This window comes from Spea bombifrons, chromosome 1 (genome assembly GCF_027358695.1).
Source record: "Spea bombifrons isolate aSpeBom1 chromosome 1, aSpeBom1.2.pri, whole genome shotgun sequence".
Lineage (NCBI taxonomy): Eukaryota > Metazoa > Chordata > Amphibia > Anura > Pelobatidae > Spea > Spea bombifrons.
The window spans coordinates 38,592,470-38,610,698 of NC_071087.1; the positions used below are offsets into that span (position 1 = coordinate 38,592,470).

At 41.6% G+C, this 18,229-nt stretch overlaps 1 protein-coding gene across 1 annotated transcript; it reads right to left on the reverse strand.

Annotated features, from left to right (window-relative positions):
* Positions 1-17,057, reverse strand: NAA15 (N-alpha-acetyltransferase 15, NatA auxiliary subunit). Its single transcript, XM_053461129.1, has 20 exons — positions 16,824-17,057; positions 11,802-11,886; positions 11,610-11,714; positions 10,783-10,940; positions 10,287-10,421; positions 9,293-9,446; positions 8,982-9,101; positions 8,665-8,760; positions 8,467-8,573; positions 7,580-7,652; positions 7,248-7,417; positions 6,494-6,646; positions 6,274-6,402; positions 5,738-5,951; positions 4,598-4,791; positions 3,826-3,934; positions 3,537-3,635; positions 2,979-3,122; positions 2,578-2,675; positions 1-324 (listed from the first exon to the last, which is right to left on the reverse strand). Exons 1-20 carry the CDS (start codon positions 16,875-16,877, stop codon positions 127-129), a joined length of 2,595 nt encoding a protein of 864 aa, XP_053317104.1. The 5' UTR covers positions 16,878-17,057; the 3' UTR covers positions 1-126.
* Positions 17,058-18,229: the final 1,172 nt, after the last annotated feature.

Consider the following 18,229-nt stretch of genomic DNA (forward strand, 5'->3'; position numbering starts at 1 on the left):
TTTAAAGGCAACAATATTTTTTTTACTCCTTTCATTCTCCACATAAGTTACAGAGCAATACAGCAGGTGCGTGACAAAAATATTAGATAGTTGATATGGTCCAATGTCTGTTCATTAGACGTTCGTTCACATTTCATTGGCCAGTTCCTCTTGTTCTGCAGAACTATCGCCATTAATTGTGACAGTCATGTCCTCTTCAGATCCAGGTGGCAAGAAAGCTAAAGCATAAGGGAATAGCTTGTGGCAGCTGGCTCGATAAGATTCAGCAGCCTCTTTGCAGTCTAAGCTGCCATCGCGTAAGGCTTCTAGTACGTCTGTACAGGTCTGCAACACAAACAAAAAATAAATAAAAACATGGATAATTAGCACATTCAAATTCACATGCGATCAACAGAATAAGCTCTTAACCCCTTGAGAAGCCAGGGTAGGCACTTTTGACGTAATAGACTAGTATAGGGCTGCAACAACTAATCGATAAAATCGATAATAATCGATAATGAAATTCGTTGGCAACGAATTTCATTATCGATTAGTTGAATCGATTATTATCGATTATAAAATGAGGGATTTTTCAGAGCAAACGCTCTGAAAAATCCCCCTCATTATATAATCCGTTTAGTCTGACTCACCGTCTCACAGCAGCAGCTCCTACTTACTCCCCCTCCCTGTAATCACCGTGACAACTGGCCCCGCCCCTTCCTTCTCCAGGCCAGAACCACATGGCTGTGACACTCATCTAACTGTAAGTATATATATATATATATATATATATATATATATATATATATATATATATATATATAATGTGTATGTGTGTGTATATATATGTAATATGTAATATGTAATTTAATTTAGGGGCAGTTATGGTTAGTGGGGTGTTTAGGGTTAATTTAGGGGCAGTTATGGTTAATTGGGTGTTTAGGGTTAATTTAGGGGCAGTTATGTTAATAGGATGTTTAGGGTTAATTTAGGAGCAGCTGTGGTTAATGGGGTGTTTGGGGTTAATTTTGGGGATGCTGTGGTTAAGGGGGTGTTAAGGGTTAATTTAGGGGCAGTTGTGGTTAATGGGGAGTTTAGAGTTAATTTAGGGGAATCTAAATCCTGGGGGCAGTGAAGTGACATATCTGGGGGTATAAGGCATATACAGTATATAAGGCATATGTGGGGAGGGCAGTGTGGCATGTCTGGGGAGGACGGAGTGGTGTATCAGGGTGTATAAGGCATATCTGGGGGTAGAGTGGCATATCTGGGGGTAGAGAAGTGGCATGTCTGGGAGGCAGGGTGGCATGTCTGGGGAGGATGGAGTGGGGTATCAGGGGATATAAGGCGTATCAGGCACAGTGGCAGATGTGGGAGGCAGCGTGGAGTGGCAGATGTGGGAGGCAGCGTGGCATATGTAGGAGGCATTGTGGAGTGGCAGATGTGGGAGGCAGCATGGCGTGGCATATGTGGGGAGGGCAGGGTGGCATGTCTGGGGAGGATGGAGTGGTGTTTCAGGGGGTATAAGGCGTATCAGGCACAGTGGCATGTGGGGGGTAGAGTGGAGTGGCAGATGTGGGAGGCACCGTGGCGTGGCAGATGTGGGAGGCAGCATGGAGTGGCATATGTGGGAGGCAGCGTGGAGTGGCAGATGTGGGAGGCAGCGTGGTGTGGTATATGTGGGAGGCAGCGTGGAGTGCTGTGGTAGGCAGCGTGGCATATGTGGGGGGGCAGCATGGCATGTCTGGGAGGCAGCGTAGCAAGCCTGGGCTCAAATGTGCATATATTGGGGGGCTGGTTGGGAAATAAAGACAAGAAATGTATTATCAAAGTTTTTTTTATTCTGCTGTTTGTATTTAACATCATTTGTTTAGTAAATTATTTTAAATAAATGAAAAATTTACATTCATTTTTTTTATCCGATTAATCGAAAAAATAATCGGCCAACTAATCGATTATTAAAATAATCGTTAGTTGCAGCCCTAGACTAGTATTTTTTCAGGGATCAGGTTTGGTGGCATGTTGGCCAGGTGATCTTGCAATAGTTCAGCAGGCAGCATGCTAGCTATTAGTTACTATGCTAGCAAACAGCCATATCAGATTGCCTGCTCCATGCATCAGCAAGCAGATTTCATTTTACTTTTATTCTTACAGAAGCTTTTGATCAATCCCTTTTCAGCAGCTCTCTCTTTACTACAAATGAAGCCAGCTTGTTGAAGTGTAAATACCAGGCTTTTCTCTTTGTGCATACACAAACATGAGAGACTCGCAGCAGAGAGGTAAGGGAACGCGCTATCCACTAGGGTAGCAGCTGAAGGATGACCATCTAAACTACAGAAACTATTTTACAGCGTTTGCCATATAGAGCGCGCAGAATCTGGCTCAGTATGTCGGTTATGTACAGAGTACATCGCATTTTTCCCCCTAAACAGATATTTGCAATTAGACTCAGATTGTCAAACTGTGCAGGTTTGTAGAAAATACCCCCCCCCCAAAAGAAAACTGGTCTAAATGAAATTTACAAGACCTATGTTCAGAGACAGTGTTCCAATCAGTATGGATTATTTAGAGCAACGACGTTATAGTGAAAGTTTTTACCTGAAGACTTCTATTATCCAGGGTTTCATCAAGGGCTGTAGCCAGCTCGACAGCTTGTTTCTGGCTTGAACTATCCAGATAATACATCATCTTGGCAGCTGAAAGCAAATATTTACATTTACGAGAGTTTCCAGATTTTATAGATGTGCATAAACACAACATACATTCAAGAAAACAAACAAGGAGCAAACGATACACGATGCTGAGTTTTTAATGTAAGTGAGATGGTTTACAGAATGTGCTGGCGCACCATGAATAGATCATTACAGCTCCTATCCTTAATATTCAAATACGTAGACAACGTATCAGCTATTGTCATAGAAGCAAACATGTGCTCTGGTACCGTATGAGATGTGTCAATACAAACAAACGGCTCCCACCCTACCGTTACAGTAGGTTACCTGCTAGTCTGTGGGGTATCGACTTGGAATTTTCTTTCAGGAAAGAGTTGTTAAAATTTTCTGGACTTGTTTCTCCAAAGAGTCTGTTCATTTCTTGCTTTAATACTGTTCTAATAGATTCGTTGAGTTCTTTGCTATCGGATACTGCAAGGACAAGAGCAATAAGTTTGAGCATTACCAACTGAATAGAGCCATACGGTCTACAAGAGCTCAATGGGGTACCCATCGACCGGGGGTGCTGTTAACCAAATCATTCCTAAATAACGCGCCAACATGTAGTCAAAGGTGCAGATTAGCCGTGTCCATTACTTTCATATGAAAAGTGTATGAGCGCCCAGATGACGGAACTGTTACGACAAGGCAATAACTACAGCAGGTTTGACTTTGGATATTAAAGAACCAAAGCAGAACCTAACTCCAGGAGTATGCAATCTGCATAGAGTGTTGCAGCCACGAGGGAGAAGGAGCACACAGGACATTTTTACGTGCCAATTCACCAAGTCAATAAAAGTAAATGGTAGCCAGCCGAGTAGGTACTGCAGGGATGATTAAACCCACCTGCGCAAAAGAAGCGGATCAGACACTGGTGAAGCCAAGGGTGGTTGGGATCCATGCCAAATGCCCTCTTCACAGATTGCAACATCAACAGGAACTTTTCTAAAACGCAGAATCACAGGTTAGCAGCCAATGAGCGTATACATACGTTTTTTTTAACCCCTTACAGCCTGGGTCAAATTCAAAATGAGATGGGAACAGGCAAACAACCAGGATATATCTTAAATTACAAGTCTTATCTGATGCTCCTTTTATCATTTAGCGTTTTATTACTGAACCTTTAACTGCTTACCTTTCCTAAAGTAAATTTCAAAGGCATACAGATGGGTCTCAATCTTGTTCTTCACCAGATTCTTTAAAGGCATTAAAAACTTAATGGCTTCTTCCAGTGGGCTGTCAACCTGAAAAATGTGTGCAGAAACATGGTGTGTAACATGGTAACAGCAACTACTCCTGATGTATATAGAGGTTAGGATCTTTTAGATGAGTATATTCCTTGGTTATACAATAAAAACAACTTATGTAGTAATATTTATAAACATACTAGCCAATTCTATGCAGATACCGGTATCCATATAATTTCAACAAAAAATGTAAATTTTTTTTTTATGGTAAGAGATCAGATTGTTTCATCGGTTCTATAGTGCCAAAAATCTAACTAAAATGTGTAAATTACATACATTTTATCAAGTAAACAAAGAGGGAGTTGTCAGGAGAGTTACAATTTTAACTTATATGCTTCACTTTTCCTTTTGAAAGGCCAACCCCTGTGAGTGTATGGGCCAAGAATGAGTTGGATTGCCCTATATAAAGCATATTACAAATGAGTGAGGTTTCTCCAAAGTCACCTCACTGATTGAGCTATGCATTATACAGGTCCTGCTCAGCCCTTCTTGAAGATACGTTTATTGGCCTCGTCAGTGTGGTACGGTTGGTATTCCTCTCCTTTATACTCGGGGAGATCCCCAAAGGGTGAAGTATAAGAAACATCTGAGATGCTTGACAAGTATAGCTAAAGATATGTTTATGTTAGGGTCAAACCCACAGCCAATGCTCAGAAATACCTTGGCCAGCTTTTCCGGAATAAGCTCTTCCTTCGGTCCCCCTATTTCCTCATCATCATCTTCCTTTTTCTTCTTCTGGTTCCGCTGCTGCTTCTCTTTCTCTGCATTCTTCTTCTCCTCCTCTAACTGGGCTTTCTTCTGTGCTCTTCTCTGCTTGTTACGAAGTTTTTTAAGTTCTTTGTCAGACATATTGGCTACGAGGGTAAAATAACGACAGTAAGACAGGAAAAAGTCAACAAAATCTGTGTGTAAAAAACGAGCAAAAACAAACAGGAGCAGATGGAAAAGGATATGAAAATGACTGCCTTCACCATTAGCCTAATGACAAATAAGACATTACATAGTCAGTTTCCTGCAAGCTCCGAACCAGAAAAGAGAAAATAAGACTGAGTTTAAAATACATTTAACTGTTGATAAAGTTTAATGGGGATTTATGAGAGAGGGACAACACAATGCAAATCAGAACATGAGATCGCCTAATATTTTATCGATCACAGCCCATCTGGAAAGGCAGCAAAGGACCAGTAATTACACAAGCTGATATATTTTAGGCAACTATTGCATTTCAGTCATTCAACTCCAAATACTAAACTTAGATTGCGCTGGTTAAAGAGGAGAAAATAAATGCACATGCAGTCAGACTGACTAAGCCCTGAGAAACCCTGCAAATTCAATTACGTCCAGTGATACAGTACGTGGGATTTAGAATTTGCATCAATTAAAACCGTAATTGGGACTGTTCGAAAATGTTCATGTTGCTAAAGGGTTTCATTAAACATCAGTTTTCCCAATAGGATCATTCATTAATTTCCCCCTAAAAAGATTGGCTTATTGCTCATCGTACATGTATTAAACTAAACGTACAAGCTGGCTCCTACGGCTTGTGCTTACTAAGCCTTATGGAAGCCACCTTGGCTCCTTGAATGTTACAGACCTATTTCAGCATCTAGCATTCCCTGAAACGGTAAGAATCACCTAACTTTTCCAGACACTATAGAAATATACAAAAGCAGTACCAGGCTCATATAGTGTTGTTCTATATGACAACTGCGCATCTAAACGTTTACACGCATATTCTATTCCTTCTCAATATCCATGCAACCGTACAAAAGAATTAAAGAATCTCTTAAAAAAGCATACCCGTGTCTGCTTCACGCTCCTTGTTCTCATCTGTTAATGGGTTATCGTGAAGTTTCAAATAAATTTCTATAGCAATCCGTGCAGCTTTGAAGTAGAATGGATGCTGTCTAAGCACATCTTCTAACTTGAGCAAGTCCACATACGACCTGAGGGTAATTTTTCTCATACAATAGGTGTGGAAGTCAAACTGGTCATCTGTAATCTCCACAAAATGCTGCAATATAAAGAAATATGAGCTTTAGTAAAACACCATGGGAAAAGTAAACACCATGTCTCGCCATATTCAACACCAATTTCCGGATCGTGACTCGGATGCACACATCTGAAAATAACGTCATGATCAGGAAACCGGTGTTAATTAACAATTACACGCCTCTACCAGTTTCAGTCAGAAAGGTGAAAAGGATTCAATACTATGGATTTTAGATAAAGCTAAAGCATCCTTACTAACCATATCTGTGCTTATAACATGCTAATCCTAGTCACACGCGAGGATTCAGAAGGCATCAATAAGATAGGGCCGACTGTATACGTACTCTTTCAATTTCGTGGCATTTCTTAAGTGCTTCTCCGTATTTGTTCATGGATCTGTAGGCCTGTGCGCACTCCGTCTGGAACCACATGCACTGCATCTCATTAAGGTTCTCCACTGCTGATGTCCCTTCCTGAAGAAACATAACGAACAGCAACGTTACCGACAGCTTTACCCCAAAAAGGCAGCTTATTGCAACTTCTGAAGCCATATAAAGTACGCACCCTTGTAAACTTTGAGCACATTTCCTCAGCCTCTTTGATCATGTTTGCCTTTAACATGTACTTTGCGCATTTGGAGTTGATAAACCTGTCCGCTGTGTCCAAAGCCTGGGCCTCGTCCATCCACCGCACAGCCTCCTTGATGTTACCAGCATGCTGGAAGAGAAGCCATCATAGATCTCTCACACGGCTCACACTGCCAGGCTAGGCTTATAACTCAATGGAATAATTCAGGTACCACAAATTGCTTTGTAACTAGAAATGAGCTTCTGAATCTTGGTTTGAAAAAAGTAGCCTATTCTTAGTAGAGACAAACTACACCTGCATATCTCTTTCTGCAAAGTAAATCACTGCACATTACTCTCAAAGATGTCTAAATTGAAAGCGGTCAAAATCATATCTGATCTCATTCTGATTCCTCTTTCTGGGAGTAGTCAGACATCGTGTAGGTTCTGCAGGTTGTTGCACTTAGAAACAATCACATTTTCTTTAAAGGATTGTGATAGTTGATGCAGAAATCAAATTGGCATCTGCTAAAAAATAAAGCAAAAAAAACAGCCAAAAAGTTTCCCAACCCATTGTTAGTGAAATGGCATTTTATGGTATTGACAATACATGCTGTTACAATATATACCATACTGGCAGGAAATGTGTATGCTAACTGGTTAGCTAAATTATTATATGTCATTTGGGGGGGAGGGGACTTGCTCTGCCTATTACAGATTTTAGGTTGGAGCCTACATATAAAAGACCATACCTTGTAGATTTTAGCTTTCACTAAGAATAGTTCTATCAGAGTTGGTGTACTTTCAATGGCGGCGTTAATATAGTCCAGGGCAAGGGATGGCTGGCCAATCTTGTCATAGTGCTGCGCCAAATAGTACTGAACCCACAGCAAAGTCGTTGGTGGCTCTTCTTTCCCATCATCTGAATGAAGAATGAGTGTGAAGGTAAACGGACATTGTTAATTACAGAGACCAATTATAAAATGATACATACGATAATGCAAAAAATAAAATAAATGTTTACCAATCATGGCACAGACCTAATACTCTTTGGTGGGTCATGTTTTTATATATGTATACTTACCATTAATGTTAAATAACCGGCAGCTCTTCAGAGAAGTCTCGTAACCAACTACTAGGTCTTCAATAATCGTCACCTAGACAAGATGGGCACATTGGAAAAAGGGTGGCAACAGTTAAATATCTGTAGGGCTTTACAGCAAAGAGAAAATGATTTCAATGATAGAGAAGCACAACTGAAGCTGTTCAAATGCACATTGCTAGACCTTAATGTACAGTGCACTGGTGGGGTATCATAGTAGTCCACAAAAGAGCCCTAGCAAAGGCGAGGCAAAGCAAGCAAATTGTTGTGTAAACCTAGAGAAAGGGGATAACTCTTTGGTTAGCACCTTACAGGCAAAAAAGTGGGTTTACAAAACAGTAAATTCATCTGGGGAAAAAATATTACACTGTGGGTACAGAAGATTTGTGCCAAAGGTGTGATCTGGATTACGATCAATGAACCGGTCACATAATGTGGCTTATTCACTAAAAGGAGAGCTGCATTCTCCTCCACTATCCATGTTTATTCAGGGCTGGCTCAGCCATTATAGCAGGAGAAAGGTAAGTCCTTCATAATATGTGGTTATATCAGTGAGAAGAAATTCTGCATCTCACCACAGGTCCCTCCAAATGTTCACTGAATAACCCCCAAGATGATAACCAAGGGAAAAAGGCCAAGTGTAGACTAATGACATGGAAGAAGGAAACGCGGATAATAGATACATCTTTAAGATCTAGAAAAAACATACAGTAAAATACAGGATCCAAGTGAACAGCAATACATATGCACATAATGCATAATGCAACAAAAAAGGGTATTTATTAAGAGGACTATACAACATGATATATATGCATCCCTAAATCTAAGTAATCAGAAAAAAAATAAATAAATAAATATATATGTATTACCTTCTCTTTATCGCAGTACAGTGATCTCAAGGTATTGAAAACAGGAGGACAGCCTTTGCTAAAATTCATCCTCAGATATTTGTCAAGACACTCTCTAAACTTCCCACCTGGAAACAAACACAGTGTCAGACAGCTTGAGGTCCCCAATCAAGACTGTCAAGCCGCAACACGACGATACACTGCTAGATTCCACCTTACCGGTTAGGAAGTTTAATGGCAGTCTCCTTGGCACCAATCCTTTTGGGTATTTATTCCAGCTGTCCTCATAGACCTTCAGTCTCTCATCCATGCTAGCTACAGCGACCAAGAAACAGCTCATTACATGGAGAACTCTAAAAACGTACGTCACGACATACAGCAAACGTCCAAATCAATTTCACAATGTGTGGTCATTTTAAGTCATTAATATAGTTTATCGTGTTACGTCATTAAGCAAATTCGCTTACATACAATTTGCACGAGGTTAATGTATTGGTGCAAAAATTCTGGAAGGATTACTGGGGCTGGATACTCACTAGGTTTAAGAGAGCTCTCTAAACCTTTGTAATATGCCCAGTTTTCTGGGCACCTATCCTGCAGGGCTCGGTACACCGCTGTAGCCTCTTCTAACCGCCCCAATCTTAGCAGCAAATCCCCTATACAAGCAGGAGAAGGAAAACATATGGTGATTAGTTTGCAAAAAAAAAAATAAAAATCATTTCAACCACAGGTAAAATGTATCAATGTATTATGCTATTAAGCACTATTACATTAGTCATACATGTTTCTGCGCCTAAATGCTGGTACAACATTATATAATATAAAAACTACCCAGCACATTTCATACCTTTTGTTTCTTCGACTGCAAGTTTATCACAGATCTGTTTCTCATAGGTGCAGAGATGATCAAGAGCCTCTTTAAAGAGCTCTGCCTCTCGCAGAACTTGGTTCTGATAAAGCAGCAGTTCGCTGTACTCATAATCCACCTTGTCTGGGGAGGTCTATGATGATTACAAAAAGGGAGAAAGAAAAACTGCATCAGAATCAATTTGAAGTACACATTAGCTCCGCAGTTCTTAACCTGTGGGTTGCGCCCCCTCAGGGGAGGCCTGGACTGACTCCAGGAGAAGTGCGAGTAGCCTTTCAACTATACATTGCTTCATGCAAACTCATCCTGCCTAAGACTACATTTTGGGCCATTAAAACATGGGATGTGTGGGTCATAAGATTTCCCACAAGGGAGGCGTGACTTCAAAAAGGTTAAGAACCACTGCGTTACTTGAACACCGGGCATTTATTAGCGGCACCAGGCTTTATAGCTTTAAAGCTAGGTTCTCTTTTTTTTTTTTTTTTTTTTTTTAACTTAAACACTACACAGTGTTTTACTACAAAATAGCCCAATATCAACATACATCTGGAAATGCCCTCTATCACTTTCTGCACATCACAAGATGAATTTATACACCGACCCAATGCAGGGTGTGATCTTCAGAATTTGCATAAAGAACTGTGGAGCCGCTTGAGCCAGCTATTCCGATTTGATGGCAACGTAGCTTGTTTAGAAAACTAACACGTTCCTCTGTTGGATGGGTATATCAATACTGAATACTCCTATCAGAAAAGGGATATAGTTGGAGCTATGCAGTGTTTCTCTGAAGTTATGGTACAATTAACGAAAGCTATTTTAGCCCAAATTAATTATTCCTCTGACGTGGGTTGGTTTAAAGGAATCCTTACAGTGACTAATACATTAATGCATGTAATTATATATAGATATCTATATTTATACACAAATACCAATAGATAAAATCCATTTTTTAAGCAGCTTTCTATGACATTACCTGCTGGGTCTTGCGAAACTCCTCCAGAATCTTTGCTGCCATCTCGTAATCTTCTAGCAAATGATAAGCAATAGCGTAACCAATCCACGATGCCCGCTGTGCAGGCCTCAGCTGCAATAATTGGTACCTGGTTTCCTGCAGGAGAAACATATTACTGGGGCTAAAAACATATAGAAGTGGGAACATAAAGAGTCATATTACCTATGTGTTGCATTTATTTTCTACCACTTGAAAACAGTCAGCTACTCTACTCTGCTTGGGTTCATAGCATAAACACTGGACTGACAAAAGGAACACAATGTCTATTGTTAGTGGGTTTAGTTGCCAGGTTGGACTTTTTTCTATTTACTAAAAATTGCTGAATAATCTCCTTTGCATTTTACTAAATGCATACTTTATAGTATATACATTGGAATTTAGTATGTCAGAAATAGAACATTTGGGAGGTATATTTAAGATGTTTAGGAAAACAGTGAGATTTTAATCACATACATACCCTATAACCTTCCAGGTCCCGCATTTGGATTTGCAGTAAAGAGAGATCCCTCAGGATTTGAAGGTTGTCCTTATCCCATTTTAGGGCATTCCTATAACATTTGATCGCCTCGTCATATTTTTTATCTGATCTTTGCAAGAGGCCATATACATGCCAGCCTGGAAAGTGGTGTCAAGGCAGCTAACACTCTCAGATGGAAGAGAATATATAAATGTAAAAATCACATGAGCAAGTATGCATGATTAAGGGAATGAGTATCTGTGAATGATTATTATCTGAATAAATGAGTATATGAATGAGTGAATGTTTGTGTCATAGCATGGATGTGTAAGGGATAGCATGGATGTGTAAGGGATAGCATGACATAGGGAGTCTGTAAACACACTCCTATCTTGCTCAGGTTCTATCATGCACTGGCTGTCTGGGCATGATAGGAGTGTGATTGCTCTTAGCCATCATACACATAAATATTGTTGATTTTTTTGTCCAATTTTGGTGTGTTAGTGTGGTTAACACACCAATAGTGGACAAAAAATAAATATATATAAATAATTGACAATCACACTCCTACCATGCCCATAATATTGTTATTGAATTTTTTGTCCTATTTTGGTGTGTTACTTACTTTTATTAAAAGTGTGTTGTGGTTATTTAATTTTGTGTGTGTGGTCATTTTCAGTCAAGTGAATCCTGAATTTTCGGTTTCGGTCCAGAATTTTCATTTCGGTGCATCTCTGATATCACACATGTTTATTGGCAACAACAACAATTTCATCATTTAATTTTACTAATATGCACAATACCAAGCACATTTTGAAAAGGGATACAGACATGGCTCTTGAGGTCATTCCTCAGCCCTCTTCGAACTAGTTCATACGCATCCTCTTTCTTCCCAAGGCAGTTCAAAGTCAATCCTTTCATCGCCAGCGTTTCTGTAGGGGTGGCAATACATTTGTAAAGATACCAGACACCTCTATCAGTTCATATTTGAATTTGTTTAAGTCTCTATAAGCTGTTACCTCCATGTTCTGCAAATTTGGGATTGGACAGGATCTGCTTGCAAAATTTCAACCCATTTCGATATTGTTTGTGCTCGTAACATCTCTGCAAATACAAGAGGCAAAATAAATGAGTAATGATCAGCAGCCAAATGTCGGAACGGGTGTATAAAATGTATTCATCCAAGTAAAGACATTCAACGACGAGAATTAAAACTGCCAGCATATGTTTACATGCATACACACCCTCCAAACCCGAAATCAATGGCTGGTCTGAAAGCTTTATTAATAATCAGTCATTAGCTGCCGTCTACCACAATCGGTGTCTGAATTCGCATGTCGTGTTTCTGCCGATAACGCAGCTTTTGTATGCAGTTTTACCCAGTCTCGGTTACCACTTTCTTCTATGTACAGGGTAGGGTTCTTTGGCCGTGCGCACTACCCTTCCAACTCCCACAGAGCCCGCCAGGGAAGTTCCCAAGTCTGATTATAGGTGTAAAGACAGCCTTATGCATATCATACAGTCACAGTGGTACCAATAAGACTAAGGAGTTCAGTCTCAAAGTGGCATAGGCCTTGAATTTCTTCACAATGGCTAAACTAATTTATGACCACCTTAAACTTCTGGGACTTTTACCTTATCAGTCTATCTTTCTCCATTACTCCTATACTACTGTCCATGTTTTACAGTTAATATTGCTTTTGACTTGAGGTGGAAAGGTCATCCTTAAAACGGAACGTTAGTCCAATAAAAGGGTATTTTATATTGTGGTACTCTGTTTCCCCCAATACACAAACACACTTGGCTGCTGAGTAAGACTAACCGTATTTCCCTTTTACAATTCTAGAACTTGATTTAAAGACAGTCACGGCACAATCGAGCTTGGGAGTGCAAAGCCTGTTAGTTGCACCCACAGGAATCATATTTAAGAGGACAGGGTGGAGATGACAGAGTCATAAAAAGCAAACTTCCACCCATCCAAAAAGAAAAAAAAAAGCGTCCAAACTAAAAGTCGATAAATACACCTCTACTTCACCCATATTACATATCTAAAAACATATGTAAACGATGAAAGAAGTCCGCACATGAATTCAATGGGGTCAAAATATTGTTACTTGGACATATTATTGACTTATAGTTGGTATTTTGGAAATGTTGTTGCCCGCAGTATTTATTATGTTTAATGATTAACGAGCTAATCAAATGAAATGCCATTTCTGGCAATTACAATTTGATTCGGTTACACATACGCGAAAATATCTGAAAGCCCCAGAACTGCTGAGGATGCACAAAAAGCATGCTGGCAGCGCAGAGCAAAGGCCTGAACCGGATATCGTGCCAGGCAGCGCAGAGCAAAGGATTTAACCCATCACGCCAGGCCGCGCAGAGCAAAGGATTTAACCCGATGATATGCCAGGCCGCGCAGAGCAAAGGATTTAACCCGATATCACGCCAGGCCACGCAAAGCAAAGGATTTAACCCGACATCATGCCAGGCCGCGTAGACCAAAGGATTTAACCCGACATCACGCCAGGCCGTACAGAGCAAAGGACTGAACCCAATATCATGCCAGGCCGCGCAGAGCAAAGGATTTAACCCGATATCATGCCAGGCCGCGCAGAGCAAAGGATTTAACCCGACATCACGCCAGGCCGTACAGAGCAAAAGACTGAACCCAATATCATGCCAGGCCGCGCAGAGCAAAGGATTTAACCCGATATCATGCCAGGCCGCGCAGAGCAAAGGATTTAACCCGATATCATGCCAGGCCGCGCAGAGCTAAAGATTTAACCCGATATCACGCCAGGACACGCAGAGCTAAAGATTTAACCCGATATCACGCCAGGCCACGCAGAGCTAAAGATTTAACCCGACATCATGCCAGAGCGTGCAGAGCCAGGGCTACCTGTGGACTTTTTTAAGCTGCTAGCATAGATCAACACAGCTCCTTACATGTATAAACAAAACTCTATTAAACTGACAAATAATGCCTGCTTCATTCTGTTCATCTATTACTGAGTTTATATTCTAGGATAGAAGTGTCTTGATAGTATTTCTGCCAATCTGAAGTTTATTTGATGTTTGCAGTGGACTATCTTAAAATCGATGTGACAGGCAGGCGTGTGTGAGGGGGTGGGGTGGTAGGGTCCTAGTTGCAGCATTGACAGACTACACACATCAGATAAAATAAAGTGTTTCGTCTGAGCGGGCAATCTTTATACAAAGAAATGTTTTGTTGCGTACATACCTTGTTAAGCCTCTGGGCACTAACGACTTTGCAACTTTACATTAAAAAACTTTAAAGAATCTATAAAGCGGTAGTGATAGGAACCCCCAAACACTTTTACCCCCACATGGCTTCTGCATTTTGGCTTTATTTTTTTACATAGTAGTTTAGGTCGAGAAAAGACTTGCATCCATTAAGTTCAACCCTTTTCCTATTCCTTATTAACCACTGTTGATCTAAGCTACCCCATAGTCCTCTGCAGCAGAACTGTCTCACAGTTCGCTTATTGTTCTCACCTCCAGTGCCGGCATGCAGGTATCTGTTTAGACGCCAGCGCGCCTGTGTAAAGTCTATCAATTTCAATGGGAGCACTTTCCAGCCATCAGTGGCAAGAAAAGCCATGGAGAAATGAGTAGGGGTGTTATAAGAAATGGACACGCTGTATCCCCGAAGGTAATTTGACAAAATGCAGGATTTTATTAATTTTTAATTAACCCCGTCAGATAAATATAAAGATATGATATTCAGATTTTTCATTTATCGTACACGTGTCATTCAGATTTTTCATGTATCATATGCTTGTCACTCAGCTCACAGGCTCTTTTCTTTCACTTTATCCATTTGGTTTAGAAGCTGTGATGATTCAGCACATTTCCCCCCATCCAACTCCTAAACTCCATGGAGCCAGTCAAGAGAATGACCAACATAACACGAAGTAAAGCCGGGCAGATGAAACGGCAACTCTCCTGCTAACTTCCTCGTCAGTGAATAAACTCCCTGTTCCGTGTGCTATAGAAAAAGAATACTTGCTGAAGCAGCAGTACGGAGATACTTGCTGAATCCCGGTAAGGTATCCCCACGGGTGGAGCTTGCATAGGAAATAGATTTTGGCAGTGAAGCCAAGTAAAGGCAGCACCCTAGACATGAATGCAGGTCACAGCATGCCAGTTACTATAATGGTCACAGCGACTGAAAGCCGTCCAACTCGATAGGCGACAAGCGCACAGCGTCAAAATCTGTGTTTAAATGGTTCTTCTAAAAGGAAAGTAACGCCCATTTTAAAGTTTTTCTCCCAATTAAACACAAGAACACGTTTAAAATCTCTCCACTAGCTCCCTGCTAAGCATTTGCACCCCCCCCCTTTTTTCCCCCCTCGGACTGACTGGATTCATTCATTGAATTACTGCTTAGTGATCCAAGGAGCCTGCTAAACGTTATATGCACAAGTAAACAGCATCTTCCTGTCAAAGACTAAAAAGGTGAAGATTGCAAATGCCCGCACACACCAAGGCTAACGCAGGACCTTCTGAGCAGCGCAGATGTCCGTTCTGAAAGACTTATGTCTCCAAACCTCTAGGAACCTGCCGATGACTGCTGAAAAGGCTTTGCTCAGCTCATGTGCTTGACAAACCTCAGCAGCAAAGGAGTCACAACCCCGAAATTCATTCCTACATCTCGCCTGGAGATCATAAACATAGGATTATCTTAATGAATGTATACTGGGCCCCAAAAATCTACATAATCTGCCAGATGACAAATCTACACAAATGCTAGACTTTTTCAAGTTATATTATTCCAACGAATACCCAACAATCTCTACGAACAGAGCATAAGCATAGTATGCATATTAACGAGTTCTGCTACTTAAGGCACATGCACAACCCCCTATGCATACTATATATGCCGCTGTCACCAAGCCTCCCGATCACCAAGATGTTGACAAATGTGGAAGAAGTTGTTCTCATGTTGGTTCGCTCTTAACACTCGCTCCAAACTTTAGATCTAGTCCTGTTACTCATTGTGGCAGCTTTTGATCTGCATAATACATTCTTCACATTAAAGATTATTGTTCTGGAACGATCTCGTGCTTTCGCACATTAACACGGGATTTTCTACGGTTTAGGCAACCAGCATGGACTCAAGCCAGATGCCTGCTCAGTAGCAGATGGGTGGGGGGACTGGCTCAAACCACATCCTTCCCCTCCACAGTGGGCCTATGTGGGAACCCCGTGCAGACATTCACCTTATGTCTCATCAGAAGAAGTATTCTCTTCCAACAAGCTTTTCGTTTAGCCAAGCTCCACAACACACAGGTGCCAGACACGACAGCCATGCAGACTAATCAGACACATGACGTACGATACCTACACCAAATGTTACACCCATTCAAAACCTTGTGCGCAAGACATGTCAGGAACCCGTTACCCACGTGTCATCCAGCATTTGACAGATGCATCACTATCCCACCGGTCCAAATGCATCACACTCTCAACACAGAATACAATCTGATTCTCAACCTACACATCTGAGATGTGTCACCATTATCCACATTAAACACTTCCCTCAACCTAGCAGAAGTGTCACAGCACCCATCACTTTACACACACTGGCAGAACAGCCACACAAGAGCAATAGCAACCATTCCCACAAACCATGCCTGCTAGACAGGCCCTATAGATATAAACAGATATAGATATATATAGTGGAGTAGAGGTTGTAGCCGTATTAGTGCCATGGTGTCAATATCAAATATATATACACACACACACTACCCTACTGAATGTACTAGAAACCCTGTGAGCAATGAATTACCATTTAGCGCGTTTTCAGACGTGACCTGGAAACGTTTCCCGTTCTATCCCCCCACCCCCTCAAACTGTATGAGACAGCAGCTGCCAGCCGACAGGCCTATCAACGGATATTCATTGGCAACCCGTCTCCCACGAAACACAGGCTGAGCGCACCACCTGACTCAGTCACAGGCCATACAGGTCCCACTCGCTACCGACATACCCTCACGCACACAGCCTCTCACCAGAATCCTTTTAAAGAGCGCGTTCTCTTTAGGCGGGAGGCTGACGCTCGGCATCTCGAGGCCGCTCCTCACACCACCCGCTGTTCCCGCGTACCGCCCTACTGTTCTCCGCCTCGGACCGTCCGCGTGCTGTGCCCCGGTACTGCGCCGCTCAGAAACGGGTACAGAGCCAGATCACCGCTCAGGCCTCCAACTTCTCCGGTACAGCCAGAACGGCAACACAGATCGGGGGATCGCACGGCTACCGCGTAACCTCACTGCCCTATCGGGGCCCCGGCCGGGCACTTCACGTGGTAATTTAACAAACCCGACAAGAGGCTCAGGCCAAAATGGCGGAAGGAGGAGGGACGGCTTCCCGGGTCACGGGTACAATGGCGCTTGCGCCATGACCCCGTGCGGGACACCTTCCGCCCACACCGAGCCCCGCCTCTATTTCTGTCAGGGAGAGGCTGGGGAGGGGGCGCGAATTATCTGCATCGGCGTTCAGTGTTTTAGAAACCTGCATATTTTTCTACACTGCATATGTGCATATACCCGTGTTTTATTTATGTATATGTGTGTATATCTATCTATCTATACACACGCACCTATTATATATATATATATGTATATATATATATGTGTGTGTTTATATATAATATATATATATTATATATGTATACACACACACGCAAGGTTTGGTAATTACTGGAAAACAATAGGGATTTTCTTATGAAGGTGGTGGTATAAGCAGGTAGCTCTTGTAGCGTGGTTTGGGGTGCTCATAATGGTCAGACTTTGGGCAGCTCATCACATAATTAAACCACATAATAAAAGTGTCTTGACCCCCAGAACTTAAATGGTTAAATCATAAATCACAAGCGTTACTGTCCCAGACCAGGCCTAAGGATCCCATCATTTGTAATAAGTATGGTGCAATAAATGTAGCATGAAGCAATAGGAGTTGTGTAAAATTGGACGTATATATGGTGAATGACTTCACAAATGTTTATGCACAAAGTATAGTTGATTGCAAAGAAGACTGTGTGTGCAGCTGTCATCTCATTGTATATAAGTTGCTTCCTGCCTTCTAAGCAGCTCAGCGGTTGACTTTGCCTATGAATAGTTCGGCGCTCGACTGCTATTCCTTCAGCCTTAGAACGAACGCCGAGAGATCGAGTAGATTGGTCTCGCTGTAAGCTGCCATGTTGGTGTCACCGGCGACCGGGAGCCTTAGAAGGCCTATAATGCGTGAGTGTTATATAAGCAATACTACGTGGGTATCCGTATCTGAGCATAGTATAGTGTATATTTTTTGTATAGTGGTGGTGTGCTGTCGGGGTTTATACCAAATGGATAGCATTTAATCATTTTAATAATACCTTATTACTAAGTAACATACGTCGCTAGCAGCAGCGGTCCCGAAA